The sequence below is a fragment of the Maylandia zebra genome, linkage group LG5 (genome assembly GCF_041146795.1).
Source record: "Maylandia zebra isolate NMK-2024a linkage group LG5, Mzebra_GT3a, whole genome shotgun sequence".
NCBI lineage: Eukaryota > Metazoa > Chordata > Actinopteri > Cichliformes > Cichlidae > Maylandia > Maylandia zebra.
Window position 1 is genome coordinate 34,277,712 of NC_135171.1, and position 20,724 is coordinate 34,298,435.

The 20,724-nt window shown below is 40.1% G+C and overlaps 2 protein-coding genes across 2 annotated transcripts in view; both read right to left on the minus strand.

Moving 5' to 3' along the window:
- Window positions 1-186: 186 nt before the first annotated feature.
- Window positions 187-2,126, minus strand: LOC143418663 (uncharacterized). Its single transcript, XM_076884261.1, has 2 exons — window positions 1,642-2,126; window positions 187-753 (listed from the first exon to the last, which is right to left on the minus strand). The coding sequence occupies exons 1-2, from the start codon at window positions 1,899-1,901 to the stop codon at window positions 483-485; spliced, it is 531 nt and encodes a 176-aa protein (XP_076740376.1). The 5' UTR covers window positions 1,902-2,126; the 3' UTR covers window positions 187-482.
- Window positions 2,127-8,110: 5,984 nt separating this feature from the next.
- pacsin1b (protein kinase C and casein kinase substrate in neurons 1b) overlaps window positions 8,111-20,724 on the minus strand; it is a 37,487-nt gene continuing 24,873 nt past the window's right edge. The window contains exons 2-10 of the mRNA XM_004547522.5: window positions 19,574-19,699; window positions 15,594-15,750; window positions 14,476-14,711; window positions 14,225-14,380; window positions 12,514-12,689; window positions 12,306-12,426; window positions 11,900-12,018; window positions 11,606-11,802; window positions 8,111-11,448 (exon numbers count right to left, since the gene is read on the minus strand). Coding sequence (XP_004547579.1) covers window positions 11,339-11,448; window positions 11,606-11,802; window positions 11,900-12,018; window positions 12,306-12,426; window positions 12,514-12,689; window positions 14,225-14,380; window positions 14,476-14,711; window positions 15,594-15,750; window positions 19,574-19,633 — 1,332 coding nt within the window. The 5' untranslated portion in view covers window positions 19,634-19,699 and the 3' untranslated portion in view covers window positions 8,111-11,338. The remainder of the gene's footprint in view (window positions 11,449-11,605; window positions 11,803-11,899; window positions 12,019-12,305; window positions 12,427-12,513; window positions 12,690-14,224; window positions 14,381-14,475; window positions 14,712-15,593; window positions 15,751-19,573; window positions 19,700-20,724) is intronic.

A 20,724-nucleotide genomic window follows, 5' to 3' on the forward strand; every position in this document is an offset into this window, starting at 1 on the left:
CTCCTCAGCCTTGTTCCTGCTCTGGAGAGCAGCTGGTCCTTTTTATTCCTGTCTCTCTGTAAATTCTTATATTTTATATATTTATGTTTAATGTTTTTCTGTTTGAGACTTTTAATATTATTTCAAATAAATGTTTATAATGACTAATGTCTCAGTTCTACTACACAGCAAATGTTGGCACACAACTTGACACATGTAGAATTTATTTCATATTATACTAATGACAAAATATACTGATACAGTGGGATGCAGAAGTTTGGGCAACCTTGTTAATAGACATTATTTTCCTGTATAAATCGTTGGTTGTTACAATAAAAAATGTCAGTTAAATATCATACAGGAGACACACACAGTGATATTTGAGAAGTGAAAAGAAGTTTACTGGATTTACAGAAAGTGTGCAATAATTGTTTAAACAAAATCAAGCAGGTGCATCAATTTGGGCACCACAAAAAAGAAATGAAATGAATATTTAGTGTATATCAATGTGTGTGTCTCCTATATGATATATGGGGTGCCTTTGTCTGGATGTGCTTCCCATCCAGAGCTGCACAGCACAGAGGAAAGTTCCAGCGCTCCTGGAATCCCTCTGTGATGGACCGCCAGTCTCCAGGTGAAGGCACAGCCATGAAGTCGTCCACTAGACAGTCCCAGATGGACGTCGCTGCCTGGGGGGTGATCTGGCTCACCGTGGACACACCGACTCTGAAACTGAACGCGATGGTCCTGAAGGAGTCCCCGGTGACAAGGAACCTGGACAAAATTGTTCAAAATCAGTATTATGTGTACTGCAGTTACAAAATACATTATTCAAATTCCAAAATACTTTTGTGATGTCAGATATAAATCACAAAACTTAAATCTTACATAAAACATTTTGTAATTATAAGGATAATTACAAAATGTATATTAGATAATATCTAAAACAGTTGTGTTTTATTTTAACTTTAACATATCATAATTTGATTGGTAGCAACTTTCACAACTACAGTGAGCCAATCACTCATAATTCCTAAACATGTCAATCAGGTAGGAATGAAGTGAGACATTAATAGAAATAAAGAGTTGTGTGTTGACATGTAGCCCTTTCCTTGCTTAAATCATTAATATTTTTGAAAAATTAATCTGTGATAAGACAGCTTATCAAGATAGAACCATGTAACTAGAGATGAACCAAACTGTTCACAGTTTTATCTAACTCTGTTTTAATAAAGGCTGTGACCCCTGCTATAGAGTCTGACAGCTGCAGGGATTATATACAAACATTCAACTATCCCAGAATTAAACCAGGTCTAAATAAAAAGGAGTGAGTATCACTACAAAGGTTAACTCAGTGGTCCTAATGCTACAGTTTGATATCAGCAAACACCGAGCGCATACATTGATGTGACACCACAGCCATGCTATCATTCAAACACTGATAACAGCATAAATCGAATTAAATCGGGACTTGATGAGACCTTCTGAGTATCACTAGAAATATTATAAAGAGTCGTCTCTGTACCACAGTTTGCTTTCAGTAAACACCGACAGCATTCACTGTTAGCATAGCACATCCATGTTAGCAGTGTATAACTGGATGGATTAGCATATTAGCACAGATATCAATAAAGGACTACCGTATTAAATAGTTTTACTAACCTCAGGCAGACGGACAGGCGCTCTGCAGGTGGGATTGAGCGTCTGTAGTTGGTGTCTAGGCGGGCGATGCTGGGACCGACGAGGGAAAGCAGGTCCTCAAACTGGCCGACGGTGATAGCGCTGGAATCGGCCGTCATCCAGGCGCAGCTCCTGGAGCAAGTGGTGAAACTCACCAAACTGCTCATGCCTCTGGAGGACCTGATGGACCCAGGTACGGCGAGGACGTCTTTTACGCTGCTGCTCTGCTCTCCACAGTACATAGAGAAGGGAGACTCTCTCTTCAAGCGCTAGCTCGATAGCTGCCATCTTGCAAAGATACCGGTCTGGCACAACTCCCTCCCACATTCCTCCCACATTTCCGGTTCACGCGCGTCAAAATATCATATTTTGACGCGCGATGGATTTTTCTTGGACACGCGTTGAGACGCGAATGTACACGCGTCAAATTAGGGGCGTTTGGGGCGTTTTATTCGCGTCCATCGCGTTCGGTGTGAACACACCGTTAGCCTTCCTTAGAGCACTTAAAAAAACAATGTGTAATTTTTCTGAGTTTTCTTTACCAGAACATAGATGTGTGATGACTGGCCAAATGGTTGATAAAAACCAAGGCTAGGCCCATGGCAGCAGATATGGTGCAGGCCTGCTTTTGTTTAATCTACAAATGAATTTGCCAGGCATTACATTTACACAGCTCTCGTGGTTTCCACCAGCAACAATCACTAATTGGGAAACACCTGCTAATGAGTCTCACTTTGCTTGTATCATGTTTCCTTTTTTCACAAAAGCGATGTAAAAATGTCTTATATTATAAACTATAATGAAAGCTGTCACCAACACCAGACATAAATAATTAATTTACACTTAAGTAAAACACTAGTAGAACACTAAAAAGGCCAAGCAACTCCCCCATACGATTTCATACTTGGTCTCTGCCAGAACCTTTCAATGATGTTCAAACCCCCAGAGACACAATGTCCATATGTCATAACACAGATGATTCATTTTGCACACATAACCTATGCAAATGTGCTTGCATGTGGTGATCAATGACATTCCTGTTGCCAATATTGTGTTTTTCTGAAAGTGCAATATCGCCTAAATAAGAAGCAGTAATGACATACCGTTTATTTACAGGCAGCTTCTGTATTAGTCATCAGCTTTGGTAGCATATCCTTGATTATCCTCCTCACTGACTCTGAGAATGATCGGGCATTGCAAGATAAATTTCATATTTTATTCAGCAGGATGTGAAACTAGTGACTGAACCCAGATTGTTACGAGAAAAGGTTTTGGTTTTTTTTAGTTTTTTTTTATTAAGGTCAACCAAAGAACTCGCCCTTTGATGACTTCACTTTTCAGACTTGAATTTGATTTGATTTCTTTTTCATTCAGTGGGAGGGGATACAAATCCCTGGGTGGCTGGGGGAGGGGTGGGGGGGGGTTGCACCAGGAACCGTGTCAAAATCTACCAAATCAAATATTTGGAGCTACATACCACGATGACCCCTTGTGACTCGATGAGCAGCCGAAAGCAATTTTTTACTGTAGAAAAAAGAACAAATTGTTTTGAAACGGCCTTACAAGCCCTCCCAAATTGATCGACAGCAACGATATCTGCTCTGACATCATTCTTGATGTCTCTCCTCCTCTGCGTTGTGTTAGCACACACATACCTGTAAACTCTCTAGAGGGCACACATCACATCTGTCTGATACAAATTCACAGGAGACTAAAAGCTGCTCCACCCCACAACTATGTTCATGTGAACATTACTTGAAGTTTATGTTAGTTCCATGTACTCTGATTTAGCTCTTTCACACCAGTTTAACACATCTAGTTCCCAAACGTTTTTTGCTGGGCCCCCCTTTGTTTTACAAGAAAAATATTCCCCCCCCCCCCGCGCACGCACAAACACATCCTCTAACCACACACACCCATATTTTGCTCCATTGCGGCTTATTTCACACCTCAAACATTTAATAAACAATTAAGCAAATACAAGTAATCTGCAGGTAGTAATAAAATAAACTACTAAGTCTTTTACGCTGCGTCCCCACGTACACGGGTGATTTTGAAAACGCAGCTGTTTCGTCCACACGTAAACGGCGTTTGGAATCACCGAAAACTGAGATTTTTTAAAACTCCTTTTGGGGGTTTATGTGTGGAGAGGAATACAGAGTTCATCACACAATGTTAAAGGTGCCTTTTTCCACGTCACGCTGTGCGCCACGTTATTGTTTACATGAGAGGAATTGCAGAATGGCAGATAGTCAGATTAACAGTATTTTGTCTCTATCTTCAGGTTTTACACGCTTACATTTACACGCAGTTACTGTCCCTCTATTTAGAAAGGCAGAGGCGTCATGGTGTAATTATTTTACATGTAGTTGTTTTTTCCCTGTGTAATAATATTCAACATTGCTATCAATACATTTTTCAAAAAATGCCTCTCTGTGCAAAATGGGTTTAAAAACACTAACAACTGTGGGATACTGTTTGTCCGTGATTTGAACCGAGGGAACAAATCCTGGCAGGATCAGCCTGATATTATTTGTATCCCACTGTAACTTTACTGCAAGGCTGGAACTGGGACAAAAAATCGGCCCGGGCATTTTGACTAGAGACGGCCCACCAGGATAAAGATTGAATATGTGACGTCATTCAGGGGTAAAACCGCAAAGGATTCTGGGAACTTGTGGCAAGAGGTACTAAAAAGAAACCCAAAAAATGGCAAGACACTGTTGTATTATTAACTGCAATAGCCGGTCGCATGACAGCCACGGGAAGCCGACGGGTAAAGAGATCGTTTTGTTTTTTTATCCGATTACGTCGTTGAAGAGAAATTTTTTAAGCCATGTTTCCGAAGTAAGAGCCGACAGATGGTCTGGATATACCAAATATAACGTCTCAGAACACTCCAGCTCACATGTTAGTCTGCTCCAAGCATTCCCACAAAGGTCAGAGTTTTGTAGTAGTTAATACTTCATTTTTCTTAACATAATTGGTGATATAGGTTACAAGCAAGTCTGACGCTGAACAGAAATTGTCGCGCTATGCTCCTTTATTTATTGTACATAAATAGTAAATTGTCCTGACACAATATTACGTTTCGCTTCTGTTATTACCATGGTACACTGACAAAAACATATATTTTTATTCACAGGATAAAAAAGTTGTTTTGTATCACTAATTGTCCAGTGCGATTACAACATACAATATTATTGTTACTGCTACATTTCTGTAATGCTACCAGAAATTATTTCCACTACTAATTAATTACGGTTGAGCTCAAAGGTCCTATTAATAAACGGTTAACGGATGTGTATTTATGACGACGATATGTGAGACTGGTAAACTTACCTTTGTTCATACGATGGTCTTTCGTTCTACACGGTGCATTTCAAGGTCCTGTACCCATCCGTCGGTAAACTGTACCTGGGCTTGTTGCAGTGACCTGAAGTTACTAAACTTCATGAGTGTATGCGCTCACTCCAAGAACCGTGAAAGTTGGGCAGCACGCTAACGTCTTTTGTCCACTCTGTGTGCTAGTAAGGGTCTGACCCTTTCACTCCTTTGATTTTTTCCTCGTATCTTTTCTTTGTCTTTTCGTCGAGTCTGTCTTTGTACGGACCGGCATTGTTCTCCTTTTGTTTTGTACATTCCTTTTTTGTGCGGCAAAGAAAAACAAGAAGGTATTGGAACCGGAGAATGAACGTTTTGCGGTGCTGCAAATTCTTGCATTTGATGCAGTACTTGGATTGTTTTGCCACGAGTTCCCGGCATGCCTTGCGCGAAAATCACGTGATTGCTAAACAAGGGGGAGGGTGCATCCGGCCTCCTCGGCTGTAATAGGTCCAGCCCAGAGTCGATCATGACCAATTGGCCAATCCAACACCTTTTATTATATATACCCTTCCTAAAAAAAAAAAACAAATCCATCGGCCCATAAAAACAAAAAATCGCCAGCGGCCCACCGGGCAAATGCCCGATGGCCAGTCTAGCTATGCTTTACTGTATAAAGAGCTAATATTTCCAAAATGTCAGGAGTAGTTATTTATTACAACAAGTGTTTGTGAACTAAAATCAAGAATGTGGGATACTGTTTGTCAGTGATTTGAAGAGCCCAGCACCTGCAGGGAAAACCAATTCTGCAGGGGAGACCTACCTTGGCACTTGTGCAGGTGAAGCCAAAGGGAAGATATGCTTCACCATATTTTCTAGTCTTTGGCTTAGAATGAAGTTGGTTTGGAAACATATTCAGCGATGCTTCATCTCCTGCTTTGCGTTTGTGTGGGCGCCCCGTGCTAGCAGTGTCCAAGCGTTGTTTTTTCCCTTTTCATGCCCCCCGCAATGACTCTGCGCCCCCCTTAGGGGGCGGGCCCCACACTTTGGGAAGATCTGGTCTAAGCAAACATCTGTGGGATCAGAACTCTTTGTTCAAACCTTTTTTTTTGTTGTTGACTGGATCTGTTTGCTGTGTCTAAGTAAATGAAGTGAATGTAAAATCAGCTTTGTGACGTTCCTAAAAGGCTCAACTCTTATCATCTAATTACTTTTTATGTATATTCTTTTCCGGTTCATGTCCTTAGTGTCATGTTAACTTTTCCCACCTCCAACTGTGCTCTCGAGAAGTCCAACAGGTTTTGAGAGATTTCACAATTGCACTCAATCTTGCAGCGAGTCAGAGGGAGAACATCTGCCAAAACGAGGTGGCCCGGAGCTATGCGGACCAGTTTACTGTTGTAGATGAAAAGCGGTTCTTTTGATGAATAAGAGGTGAGCCTATCCCAACGTGTTGTATACACGTTGGGATAGGCTCATGAGCCTCTTGATCCATGTTTCCCTCTGGGTAGTTTGACACATAGGGACACATGTTTTAAAAGGCTTAAGTGGAATTACGATGTCATCCTTTCAGTCAAAAGCTATGACTGTGTGATATCTGTGATTACTTTAGTCATCTTCACCATGCTGAAGTGACAGATAGGTAATGTAAAGCTTCAGAAAATTACAGTATTTTTTTTTAACCCTTCTGACAAGATATAAGATCAAATACAAGATAAACCTATAGCAAAACATATCAGTGTTTGGTAGGTGTTAGGACTACCAATAAGATGTGCTGTTGTCTGTTTAGAAACATCCACCCAACCACAAAAGACAGAGACTAGTTTTGTAGCAGGTTTTTTTCCATTGCTGAATTTCCCTGTAAGTCATGTGACAACTGTAATGTGAAAAAGCATAACCACAAATTTGATCAGTAGCTCCATCAGCGAACTGACTTCGGCGCAGTGGTTAGCACCTTTGCCTGACATTAAGAGGGCTCTGTGTTTGAATGTTCTCATCTCCTGTCCCTTCTGTCTGGAGTCTGCATTGATTTCCTCTGGGCACTCCGAGCTCTCCCCACAGTGATATAGATTACTTTAGGTTAACTGGTGATTCGGACTTGGCCATAGGTTTAATGCAAGGTGGATGAAGAGTTTAATAACACAGACAAAAGTGCTGCATGAATATATATGAAAAGGCCAAATATGGCTTGGAGCATAATGTTGTCAGTAAGACTAGAAAGTGCTGTATAAGTGATTGCAGAATAAACAAGCGACAAACAACTACTTTCCTCTACATCATGAATCACTTGGCTTGGAAGTGCTGTTTTACTTTTTGTTTTTTTCACTGCTGCTTTTGTTGGGTATATGAAAATTAGAATATATGTTCTATGACTATTTGTTGGAACATCTTTAGTGAGTCTTGGGTTATGCTGCCCTCTTGTGGCAGGCTGCAGATTTTTGTGAAATCATATTAAATGATGAAAATCATTATTAAATACACTACTAGTTGCGGTTTATAAACGAGCCCCTCTCATTAAAGATATTTAGATTTTTTTCCCCTTTTGGTTTGGATTTTTTTTTATTACCGTGTGTCAACAATGCAAAAGCAGAAAACTAAGAATCCCACTTTGTTCATCACAGCTGACCACACTGTGGTCACAAAGGGTTTGACGTGGTCGGCAACAATACCCAGGTACACTGCATGCCACGAAAATAAAGTATTTGTGATGACTGATCATAAATGGTTTGAGCATCTCCCAAAACAAATAATTGGTGTGAAGCCAACCTGTAATTTTGTCCTCCCCTTAATTCATCTGACAGCCAGATAGAGTATAAAAACATGACGCTTTAACACCAACATATAATTTTTGTTCAAAGTGGCTAAACTTTAATTTCCACATTCACAGTAATCAATCTCTTTATGCTAACAGAGGCCATTTTTCTGCACACTAGACAATTTAACCTTTATACCTCTCTATAATGCCACGTCACTTTGAATGCTGGACCTTTCCCTGCAGGGTATTTCCGCTTTCTCATTCATATCAAATTGCACCATAATATCCATGTTTATGTGCAGCATCACTTGTTTTGGTCCGGCGATGAATCTAACCTTTGCGATTAATCTTTGACTCAGACTCTGTGTGTGCCTCAGTTTTCCGATGACATCTTTTATTTTTGCTTGAACAGGCACTACAGTTGGAAAATTACAGCACTATGCTAAATGAAAAAAGAAAAAATCAAGAAAGCCCTCTAATTCGCAGCATGAGCACTAAACAGAGAGACAAAAAGAGGAGTTGGAGGTGCTTGAGCGTTTTAAAATATGCTTTCCCATCCTTCAGGAGTTTCACAGTGGATGCTGCATCTGTAGCTTTTCCTTTTTCCTTTTCATTAAACTTGTAAATAGTACCATTCAGCTTCAAATATAAAGATACATTGAGACAGTAAAGATGCTGTAGTGTTTAAATTTATATAATCTTCAATCAGTCAAAGAGCGTCTGTGTGTCATGTTGGTGTAAAGTGATCTTCATAAGCTGGAGTCAGATTCTCTGGTGATGAGCTCTCTTTCACTTCATTGAAGGCGGCGGCTGAGAGTTTTTGGAGTGGCAAGATGGTAGATTTTGGTAAGGCAGTACATATTTCACTCTGAATCCAGTGTTAACAGAGGCAACGCTTAAAAAAAATAGTACACAGAGGCATTAATACGACAACAAGAGACATTTCCCTTCTGGATCCCGTGGAAATGAATTTAGTTCATGCAGCAGAAAAGGCGACTGTCTCATCAATATTTCAGAGACGGATCCTCTTTCCGCTTTTCACATTGGAGCTTTCTCTAGCTGCATCAGTAAAAGAACACCTGCCTTCCTCACTGACAAGAGAGCAGTCTTCACCAGTAGTAAAGCAATCAAAACCACGTATCGCGGGGCCACACACACACTCTGAATTCAAAATATTTAAACAGAAAGACACAAAACTGAATACAGTCTGCACAGGTGCTAATAATGCCCACAGCCTAGGAGTATTAATTTAATCAAAATTCAGTTGATAATTTGGTGGAAACTCATAAAGGCCATGCACTGCTTCAGTTCAGACAAGATGAGCAAGCAGTGTGTGAGAGCATCAGCATGCACCTAATCACGGAGCTGATAATGCCAAAACACTCACATTCACTCAAATCTCCGCACAAAACAGCTGCAGCTTTATATCTCCAGACAGGTTTTAGCTCGTGCTGTTGACGTTATTAACACACGTAGATGAAGAGAAACTTGGTGGAAGGTAAAAGTCTTAAACAGACACACTGCTGTTGAAGGGCGGGACAGCGGAGGTTAATGTAAACAATCCTCGCAGTGTCTGGTAGAGCACATATTTCCATTTCAAAGACAAGCTCGGCTTAGAGTGGCTGTGGTGTGCGTGTGTGTTTTTGTACTGATGGGGAGCAGTCTTTTATCTGGTTTCAAAATGCTAATTCAGAGACATGCTGCAGAGTGGAGCACGAAAACAAGTCAAGGCATTAAAGAATCAGTTCAGCATTCTGGGAAAATATGCTTCTCGCTTTCTTGCAAACAGTAAGATGAGAAGATTGACACATCTCTCGTGTTTGTATTCTACATTAACTCAAAACCTCTAAATAACCTCTTGTGCTATTGCAGCTGGTTTGATTCCAGCCAGAGAAACAAATCCTCTTCGAGGTTGCGTAAAATCTGCCAAATCATGCTTACAGAGCAGCCTGCTGTGGCGACCCCTTGTGACAAGCCAGCCGAAAGTAACTTTTACTTTTTTTGTCTGTGGTTTGAGGAACTGGACGTATTGCATGTATAAGCTGTGTGTTAAACCATTGTAAACTTTCACGGGTGAAATATGAAGCCACTGCTTCTATATTGCTCAAGCCTTTAAATCATATAAGGGCTTAAATTCATACTATCCAGCTGTTTGTTAGGTGGCATCTCTTGGTGCCTTTTGGAGCATTTAATGAAATTATCTGTTGAACATGGCTCACTATGTGGTTAAGTGCACTAATAGCCTGTCGAAGAAGACTGGATTCTAGTTTTTCTCAGGTTTTTATAGGTAAGCAACAGGTTAACCTGCTAACCAAGGTAGCTAGTGTTAATTCCAGGAGAGCAGTAACCACTGAAACAGCCATTAGTATGTTGTTAAAAAGCACTAAGCTGAGATGAACACTTTATGTTTGTAGCCTTCACTTTGTTCCAACTTAAAAAGATGCAATTTGGAAGAACTAACTTCCACCAGAGAAGAGAGTATTTGTGGAGTAAAGGGGCAAAGGTTGACAGAGTGGTTGCAATTGCTGACAGTTGCCAAGGGTTCAGTCACACTAGAGTAAAAACAGGACAGCAACCTACTTTTCACTAGGAAAAAGCAGTGGTTGCCTGGTGGTTGCATTTCATTTTTCAGGTGTCAGAAACCAACTGAAAGTACAGTGACCAACTGGTTGTATGCAACGCCGCCAACTCCAGTAGCTGGCCACTTTCGATTGCATGTAGACTGCACAGGTTGAATGGTGGAGGCAACCTGACTTCACAGTCAGACTCAGACTGACTGCAGTCACTCTGAGAAAGTTTAGTGAATTTTACAAATAACTATCATCTAATTAATAAATCCAGCCACACTGCAACAATGTTGCAATCAATCTGAATCTGGTCTTTAAAACAACCACTTCAAAGGCGACAAGATCACAAGTTCACTGCAGTCGCAAAACCTTTTGGGAGGCTTAAACCACTGCTTTCCCTAGTGTGACTGTAACATAACTATATATCTAATTTGCTGAGATTTTAGCCAAAAGATATACCTATCTTTTTTGAGTTTGAACAACGAGCTGTTTTCAGACTCACATTCAAGCAGCATAAATCTTCTCATCTTGTCAGTCAGGACGAAAGCGAACATGCGCATTTCCCAAAATGTCAAATTATTCCTCAAAGGCTAAATGTGTAAATACTGAGAATGAAAACACTGTACTCAGTGAGGAAAAAAACTGTACAAGCATCCCAACTGTTAAAAAAATATATACATGAAATGCGCAACGCACAGCTCATTCTCGCTATCCAGGCACAGCTGACGTTACCACATCAATAATACAATGAGAGAACATCTTGTATGGCGTGTTAGCGTCACAACCGGTGTCAAACACAGCTACACACGAAAGACACAATAATATTTTGCTTCAGTTGCAGTATCTGGAGGTGAAGTGATCCTGAACAGATTGAGCTGTCAGTCTTCCCCACCATGAGTGCAGAGATGAAGACAGCTCACTGTGCCTGACAGGAAGAGAAGGCTTTGATTTGATTTCAGGTCTCTGGCAATGTGCAGTTATGACCGGACGGTTCAGTCTGGGTTTGATGAGGAAACGTCCTCAGCTGGAACTTCTAAATTGTCTCCACGTAATTGGCTGGGTAAAGACCGAGCTTGCCGTTGTCCAGGCGACCTTTACACCAGCCCTGATCATCCTCATCCTCCAGTTTCGTCAGCTCATCACCTTTAACAGAGGAAGAGAGTCTGAGAAACAACGCCAAAGTGCAATAAAATTACATAAACACTGCTGATCTCATAAAATAAAAACTTGCGGCGTCACGCAGGATCCTCAAAAGCTTTTCCAGTGGTTTTCATAACATTAACCATTTTGTCTCACTCACCAACTCTGAAGCTGAGCTCGTCCTGCTCTTGGCCATCATAGTCATACAGCGCTCTCACTCTCACACCTGTGCCCACATCTTCATCGAAGGGGTTCATCCCTCCGTTGGTGTCGTTGCCTGAGTTCGGGGCTGTCTGGTCCTCATCTGACCACTCTGTGGAGGCTGTGTACGGCTGGTTTTTATCGTAGCTGCTTACACTGAAAGAAATTTTTTTCACAAACAATACAAAAGGCACTCAGAGGATGATGTGGATTAGGATATGCATTAAAGCACTGATAACTGGTAAGCTGTTACCTTCCTCGGTCTACAGCGTGGTCTCCTGCTGTTGTAACATGAGTTAGCATGACTACATCATTTCCTTTCTTTGACTTTTCTTTCTTAGAGATGTTATGGACAAGGTCTGGGTTGTATTCCTGCAAAAAAACAAAACAGAAAAAGATGGAAAAACGGTTTAGATTTGGATGTAATAGATTTAGAGTTGGATTTCATATTAATCATATACATCTTTTTTATTATACAATCTCATATATATTCAGGGATATGCTGAATATAAACATAACTATATATAGTATTGTTTTTTCTAATATGTAATAAATATTTAACACCCTGCTTCATCCATATACCGGTACTGCTTTATAAATCGTTATTTCTCTGTAATGGTCCACCCGCACACGTGCAGCCTGTTCTAGTGTTTAATTACCTCAAACTGTGGCCAGTTCATGTGCATGCCGGGGCCGTGAGCGTTGCTGAACCACTTCAGATCTTCTTGTGGGCTGGCTGATGTGATGGTGCGTTCAAGCTCTCTGTACACTGTAGCATAACTGTGAACAGAGAGTGGGGATTTGGTGAATGGGTAATGTTTACATGATTGCTGTCTTGTTATCGTAACACTTTCAGTCATGTCAGACCTTTGGTTCTCTGTGAGGTTGAGGTGGCGTTTGACATCCAGCAGCACCTCCCTGAGGAAACTCAGCCTCTTCTCTTCAAACTGCTGGCACTGGTCGAACACCTGCTCCATGTTCTCCATGTATGAAGGGGTGCATTTACTCAGCTCATCCAGAGCCTTCTCATACTTCTCCTTAGCCTGTGTTGCAACACACACGGACATTACATGATTAAAGAATCATTCCAGAAGCAAAGCTCTTCACGGTCTCATGCTTCCATGTATAAACCTCTGGCATTAATATGCTAATCGTTGCAAAGTACCCTTGGCACCGCTGAACCATGGCATCAGACTGCCAGATGACCTGAGAGCAGCTGGAAGTGTTAAAATGTTTAAACTTACCTCATCACCTTATTTCATGTACTGTTTTTATTTGATCTAATTTGTACTTTTATTCTTATTTCTTGATTCAAGTATTTATGCCTCTTAATTTTTACTTTTTAGTTTTACTAAAAATCCATCCATCCATTTCTCCATTTATCCAACATGCAGCCTGTGGTTTCAACTTGCCTGCTTTTTAATTGTTGTTAATTTTATCATATCGTATCACACTCTCTGCAATGTTTTGGTTTTAGGTTAAATTGCTTATCTGTGTCTATTATCTGCTTGTTTTATTATATTTTCCTGTCCTCAGTCACTTCTGAAGCACATTTAGCAACGTTACCTAGCATGAGGTTCAGGCAAGGTTACAAATAAAATTTGACTGATCAGAAATTGCTTCTTGTCATGGACAAATAACCAAAAAGAACAAAGAAAGCATCCTGCTTATTGTAGTTGATTAATTTTGGCTTATATGTCTGTGGCATACTACTCTACTGATGTCCAAAAACAGTTAAAAAAAATCATATCCCTATTGACATTGCTCCCTTACAATCACCACACACACAATTGGCTGCTTTATCACAGCACCTGAACCATTATATGAATGGAAGTAGTGGCTGGTACCACGAGAAGAACGCTGCATCTGTAAATTACCCTGTGAATGTTTTGATGCAGCACCTCCTAGAGGCAGTTATATCAGTGTTTCAAACTTTAGGTCCAGCCATTTTTGAGCACTGGCATTAGCCTATTTGTTAGTTGAAATTAATAACACTGGTCCTAGATTAGTGGTACAATGTCAGTTTAATTCTGTTTAACTGAAATGGTTCTGCTCCAGAAGTTCTTCTACTTCTGGTGCCAAAGAACCAGTCTCTAACTAATGTCAGCTTTCTCCTGTCTCCTGTTTTAAGCTCCACCCCCCCCCCAAAAAAGAAAAAAACCACCAAAAAAACCCCAGATAATGTGACTGAGCTGCTTTTAAAAAATGATTACAATTATTTATATTTCAGTCTGTAATAAGATCAAAATGGCTTGGGGTGACCATTGTTTTAGTTTTAATAACACATGTATTCCACGTGTTCATATAAGTTTCATTTATGGAGTCAATTTGAAACGGACTAATCTTGAGAGAACAGTATCAAATGTTCCAGCACTGAGGCAGTAAAATGAGACTAGAGTCCATGTCAAGAGCAGTGAATGAGAGTTACTGACTGAAGGAGTGGCATACTGTCACATATTAACAATGCTGCACTGGCTCCAATCAGACAGCCTTAAAATAGCCTTATTTGCCTTTGGCATTATTGCAGAAAATATCTTTTGCATAATGATGCTGGAGCAGCGGCAGCTGATGTTCTCACCTTCTGTGAGTCCTGTTTACATTTGTCCACTTTCTCATGGAGTTTCTTCTGCTGATCAGCTGCCACAGATGACTCTCCCTTGATGTTGGCCTCTCTGGTGGTAGCCAGCTTCTCCTCTTTGCAGGCCATGTGGTATGTTTTCTTGGCAGCCTCGAGCTGAAGAAGGAAATTCAACATAAACAGAAGAAAGCAGTATGTAATCAAACTTTGAAGATTTAAAACGAGTCCTGGTAAAGTCCACACTCCCTCACCTCTTTCAGCTTTTTCGCCCATGGTTTCTGAGCCTTCTTGAAGCCTTCCTCTGCCTCTTTGGTTTCCTTGAATCCACCCATCATTTGTTTGTGATACGAGTCTTTCTGCCAGTTCTTCACTTTCTCAAAGTCCTCATTGATCAGGTAGTTCTTTATGTCCTGATGGAGCTCGCTCACGTTCTCGGCCTCTGTCATCATCGCCATCCAAGCTCGTTCTACTGTGCCGTACTGAGGCCCTAGTGAAAGAAGGAAGTGTGGGTAAAGTATCAAAACTTTATTTGACATGGACTCAGATCTGGGGGGTGAAAGACGACACTGAGAGCAGAAGCCTAGAGGAAGGATCGGTCTATTCCCTAAAATCTATAAATGGGTATTGAGGAAAACTGTTCCCATATTAAATGCAAAAGATGTCTTTCTGTTTACTGCACTTTGAAGGCAATTTGTAAATAAAGACTAGTAATGTATCTCCATGTTAATATGAAATACAAACCCAACCCTGAAAAAGTTGGGACTCTGTGTAAAATGTCAATTAAAACATAATGCAATGACAATGATTTTAAAATTTCATAAGCCCATATTTTATTCACAATAGAACAAAAAATATCAAAAGCTTAAACTGCAACATTTCACTATTTCATGAATAATAATAGCTGATTTTGAATTTGTTGGCAACAATTTGTCTCTGGAAAGGTATCTGGTACTAAAAAAACAGTTGGAGTAACTAACAGCAGATCATTAACATGAGTATAAATGGGTTTTATTAATGGAAATAAAAAAAATACCTCTGCAAGGCAGAGTTTCATAGAATTAAAGATTGGCATCGATTCATCAGTTTGCAAAAAACTACATTCACAAATTATGAAACAAAGTCAGAATAATGGCCCTCAACATAAAATCGCAAAGATTTTGAATATCTCCCGTTTACAGTACATAATATCATTTTATATAAAATCAGATATTATCAAAATGCACATTTTATCAATTTAAACACTTGATACGTTTTCTGTGCTCTGTCTTAAATAAAATATGGCTTCATCAGAACTGCAAATCTTTGCATTCTGTTTTTATTTTTACAAAGTATCCAATGTTTTTTGGAATTGGGTAAAATGATCTCTCACCTTTGTCTACCAGCTGCTTCCATCTCTTGGACCACTCGGTCAGTTGCTGTGCGTAGGATTTCTCAATTTTGGCACGCTCTTGGATGCAGTTCATCAGATCATTGCAGAGCCGATGACCATCATCAATCCGCTTCACCGTGCGTTTGTAGTTCCCAACCTTATATAAAAACAAATAAACATCACAGTGACATTCAGGTTACTCACCCAGTATTTATACACAACCAAATCCCAACTGTTGCCTGATGGCATTTAATTTTGTTGTAACAGAGCAAGTACTTGATGGCAGTGGGAAGGAAAAACTATTTTTTTGAACAGGAAGAAGTGGGCTCGGGGAGGAACAGCCATCTGCTGTGGGGATCACTAATGATTATGTTCTTAAAATATTCGTGTTCTGCCTCATCGAGGTTCTTGGAAGAAAATTCATCACCTAAGGCTTTGAGCTGTGAGATTTAGTTAATTTATAATCAGTTCAGACCAACAGCTTTCTATGAAAAGCTGCTAGTCAAAAAAAGGCTGCAGACATCTTTTAGGTATCACAATAAATAGACTGTTAGTCCAATAATCCTTTTTACACAAACTTGTCAGTTAACCGCATAGCAAGTGACACAAACTGTTTGCTGGCTTAAAACATCCTCAGTCAAGCTTGTTTGTCCACCTCAGTTTACTGATTTGGTTCACTGATTAGACTATCTGAAGTGAGCCTGAAGTGGATGATGACAAACACAGCTGATCAAGGACGGTCCAGTGGCCTTGAGCATAGTAACCCCACACACGTCCCAGCCAATCGGACAAAAGTTGACTTAAAGGGAGGGGAGCTAAAATAGCTTGTTTCAGTCACAAGGTGAACTGAAGGGCTGCACAAAGGCCAATTATATGATAAATAAAGATTATTCTAAACTGCATTTTATGCAAAGTCACTCTGGTAGGGTCCAAGAATAAAAACGTGTTTGAAATTTGCACAGTAAGTCTCCTTTAACTTAAATGTGTCCTAAAATGTTCAAATCAGGACATCAGAATTCCCATAGCATCACTGGGTTATTAGGACCCATACTGTGATTTCAGATAGTTTTCAGATACCCCCTTTGTTTGTAAAAACTACTTTTCACTAAAACTACTTGCAACTGTGGACCAATGTCACACGGTTATCTGCTGTCATGTCAACTGTACACATTTGAATAAATGCCTAAATATATATATATTACAAAACAAGAAAAAAAATTGTCTCAGACTATCTCCTAAAATATGGGTCTTTTCTGGTTCTAGCTAAAGCTATATAAAGGATTGGTATTAAAGTGATAATGGATTTACATGACCTGTGTACTTCTACTGTTATTTGGTGCACCTTGAAAAAAAACCCCCAAAAGCCTGTCGGTGAAGCAGGAAGGATCAGCAGGGAAATGGCTGCTGCTGCTGTGCAAAGTTATGCAATGAAAGCAGGGGATGGGTTAATGTCATATAATGTACAACTCTCCATGGATGCAGGAGCAGCAACCTCATGGAGAGCTCTGCCGAGAGACAGAGCCCCTGTGAGAGAGAGAGAGCTACACAGAGGCTGAACCCCAGTTTACTGGCTTCATTTTACACTTTTAGCAGGACTGCATCTTTGCTGAACAGGCACTAGATGTTTACACTTAATACACCTTGAAAGCAACACCCAACAAGCCTAAAATCGGAACTAAATGAAAGCAGCTGGGGGGAGCAAATGATTGCATTCCAGACCAGGCCTCTGCTGAAGCAGCAGTGAGCTGAGTCAGCGATCAGCAGGCAGCACTGCAGCAGCTCCACAGCAGTAATGCAGTGGCTGACTGTGATAAAGTGACTATGTGCTGGAAGCAAATACCTCTGCTCCTCCACCTGACTCCCGAACATGAAGAGACATGATGAGGATAAAACTGAACCGAGTCTGAGAGGAGATCGAATATAAAAAACCCGAATGTATGAAGTCTTCTGTCTAAAGCGCCTCCTGAGTACATTCATCAAACAAACTCCTGCATCTGAACATAAAGCAACAGGACAGTCTGTACTGATGAGGTGAATAATTTCAACAGCAAATTGCTACCTTACCACCTCACCTGAGTCACCACCTCTCATATATAATGAATGAGCTTCTTGGCACTAGTTTCTCAAATTACTCAGGGCTGTTTTTGCTCAGGAAAGGTTGCAGCTGATGTAATCTTGTGGGAAAAACCCAGAACAACAAATTGCAATTGAAACAACAGACAAGCAGAAACCATTAATATTTACGCAGAAAATCGCCTACTTCCAGCATTTCAGTTTTGACAAAATGGTGCAATCCTTCAACTTAGCAGATGGTACACTGAAAATCTTTGATCTGACAGACAGATGAAATAAGCAACAAACAGACCATAGGAAGTTGTGCTGGAAATTTCCTATTTTTCATATACAGAAAACAACAGATTAATCAAACAAAGTAAGACTGATCTACAGTGATAAACTATCAACCTGTTGGGACCAATAAACACAGTACCTTTTTCACTGGCATGATCTGGAATAAGGTGATTTGTCCCACAGATAACTCATCCTCATCCCATCTCTATTAATCCATCGTTTGGACTGCCTTTGTCTATACTGGTGCCAAATTCAGAGATTATAAAATCTTACTCTGACTTGGCTGATAGACATGGACGATGAGCCAATCACAGCTTGGAATGCTACCATTTAGAAAAAGCCCCCTGAAATAGTGTTTTCTGAACTCAGCGTAACCCTCCTGTTATTTCCGATTCTGCCCTGCATTAACCGCAGTTTGTTCATCTGGTATCCCACACCCACTGACTCACCTTTTCCTCTTCCCTCATCAGCTTCTTTATAAATATGCTGGTCAAATTCCACTTGCATTGACAGGTCGTCCAAGATTAATGTACAGTGCCAGGGAGCTTTTATCTTTTCACCCCTCATCATTGCTCTTGTTTGCAACATTTTATGGTAAAGTGAACTGTATTTACCTTTAATTTGTGTTTATTAGTCCAAAGAGTCAGTGTAGGTAGGTACTCATTCATTACTGTGTGTACATGCTCTTGCTATGTTTCATGTGAAAAAGGCCCATTTATTTTCCATTTAACAAAGATAACCACAACTCAACAAACTGTCCCCTCATGCCCTAAGTGCCTGGGCTGATCAAACCTTTGAGGCCCGCGGCAGGCTCTGCCTGCACCCCGGAGGTTTTGCTCTTTCTGTGGATTGTTTTAAAAGGCAGCTAAAGACACATTTGGTTTATAAGCTAAGCATTTTTATTTTAGTTCTTGTGCTGATTTTATTTGTATTTTTTTCCTTCATTTTCTGATGAGCATTTTAATATATGGTGACACATTTCAGCTTGATGTCTCATCAGGATCACAGTTTAGCAATCAAACGGGTAAATGGGCTGGCATTTATGCACCACTTTTCTAGTCTAATGGACCACTCGAAGTGGTTCAAGAGCACTCTCGCGTGCACAGTGGAGGAGTTGGGTTTGAAACACCTGATTAATGGCGGACTCGGTCTACCTCCTGAGGAACAGCTTTTTAAGGTGACTTGTCCACAAAGATACACAGGACAAAAAAAAAAGACTACTGGTGAGGAGTTCTTACACTTTGAGAGCACAGGTTGGGCCAACAATGAAATATTTCTGTTTTTCCTTTCATTTTAACTGTGCCATAATACAAGATGTGGCTTGATAAATCGAGTCAATCAGAAATAATGGCACCAACATAGAGTAATTTGTCATGCTGAGGAAATGTGTGCGTCATTTTCTGATCTGAGTTTGAGGCACCCGCAGCTCAGTGATCCATTCCAGTCGATAAATCTGTTGCTATGCGCAGTGGCAAGTACTTGCCTGATTTACGTGCAAATCTCCAAACGGCTGACAAATGAGGCCCTGTATCTTTCTCTCAGATAAAGTAGGTTTACTGAGAGTTCATTACTAGGTCGTGTCACTTCCCAGCTAAGTTTAATCTGTCAAATGTTGCTCCTAGCTGTCTCACCTCCCAGAAACTGTCTGTGGTCTCCTCCAGACTGGCGGACTCATCGTAGGCTCCAGACATGGTCCCCGATTTGGCAGGGTGGCTTTAGGCTGTGGTAGTCTGCAGCAAAATAACTCTCCTTATGCACTGTAAGACAAGACAAGCGCAGAGGAATGTAAAACCCTCTGATGTGTGAGACACATAAAAACTCAGTTCACAACTCTTTTAGAATTTATAAATCCGATTAGAACAAATCCAGCATCTGCAGTGAGATTCACTAAAAAACATTGTTTAAAGCAAAACCAATTAGTAATAGTAGCATAATATCTTGGTAACAATATGATAACCTGCTAGAAATAAGAAGGTAATGTCTGTGATTTTATAGTTATAGTTATATTTGGGACCATGTACTTATTAACTTAAACCATATCCTATTAGCTTATTTGACTAACAGAATAAAAACTAAGGTTGCATAAAAGTAAGGTTTCTCAAAATAGCTGACAATTATTGAAAATACTGATAAAGAACTAGATGTGGTTAGTTATACTGTTACTTAAAGTATTCACCCAAAAATTAAGCACTCCAGTTTCAACAGTTTAGGCGAGAGTGTTAGAGGTGTGGTGTACTCAGAATATAGCTATCCATCCCTAGTGAATTTTGCTGTGGTTTATTTCTAATAATACACATTAAATATCCAAATGTGTTCCAATATACTATTTTGGGCAGAAAAGAAAAAAAGATAAATTAATTATTTTACTGTATACACAAATTATAATAGTGGATTTTTTCTTTTTTTTTTCTTTTTAATAAGGCAATCCGTATCTCTGAAATGGTTGCTCAAAGACCTGCCAATTACATCATGCTTGCTTTAACATTATTCTTCTTTCAAAACTTCTCATTTACAGTATGCAAGTGGGCAGTCTGATGCTACTTGCTGCAAGAGAGGCTGGATCTTTGGACGGTTAGAGATCAGTGAAGAAGACGGCGCAGCCCCCCTACAAACCTGAATTGGATAAGCGGGAGAACATGGATGAGATCCTATTTTTGTATACTGGACATTTGAAATATGCATTCCATGATCACTTTCCTTCCTACCTGAAATATTTTTACCATGTTACGTGTTGTCATCCAGATATAAAATATGCTGTGAAAGGTGGTCCTGTTCATTAAGT

Bases quoted from the DNA above. Each gene is read 5' to 3' on its own strand.
- LOC143418663 (XM_076884261.1), bottom strand. From the start codon at position 1,901: ATGTACTGTGGAGAGCAGAGCAGCAGCGTAAAAGACGTCCTCGCCGTA. The intron at 754-1,641 runs GTTAGTAAAACT...AATTTTGTCCAG, and splicing joins CGCCTGTCCGTCTGCCTGAG to GTTCCTTGTCACCGGGGACT.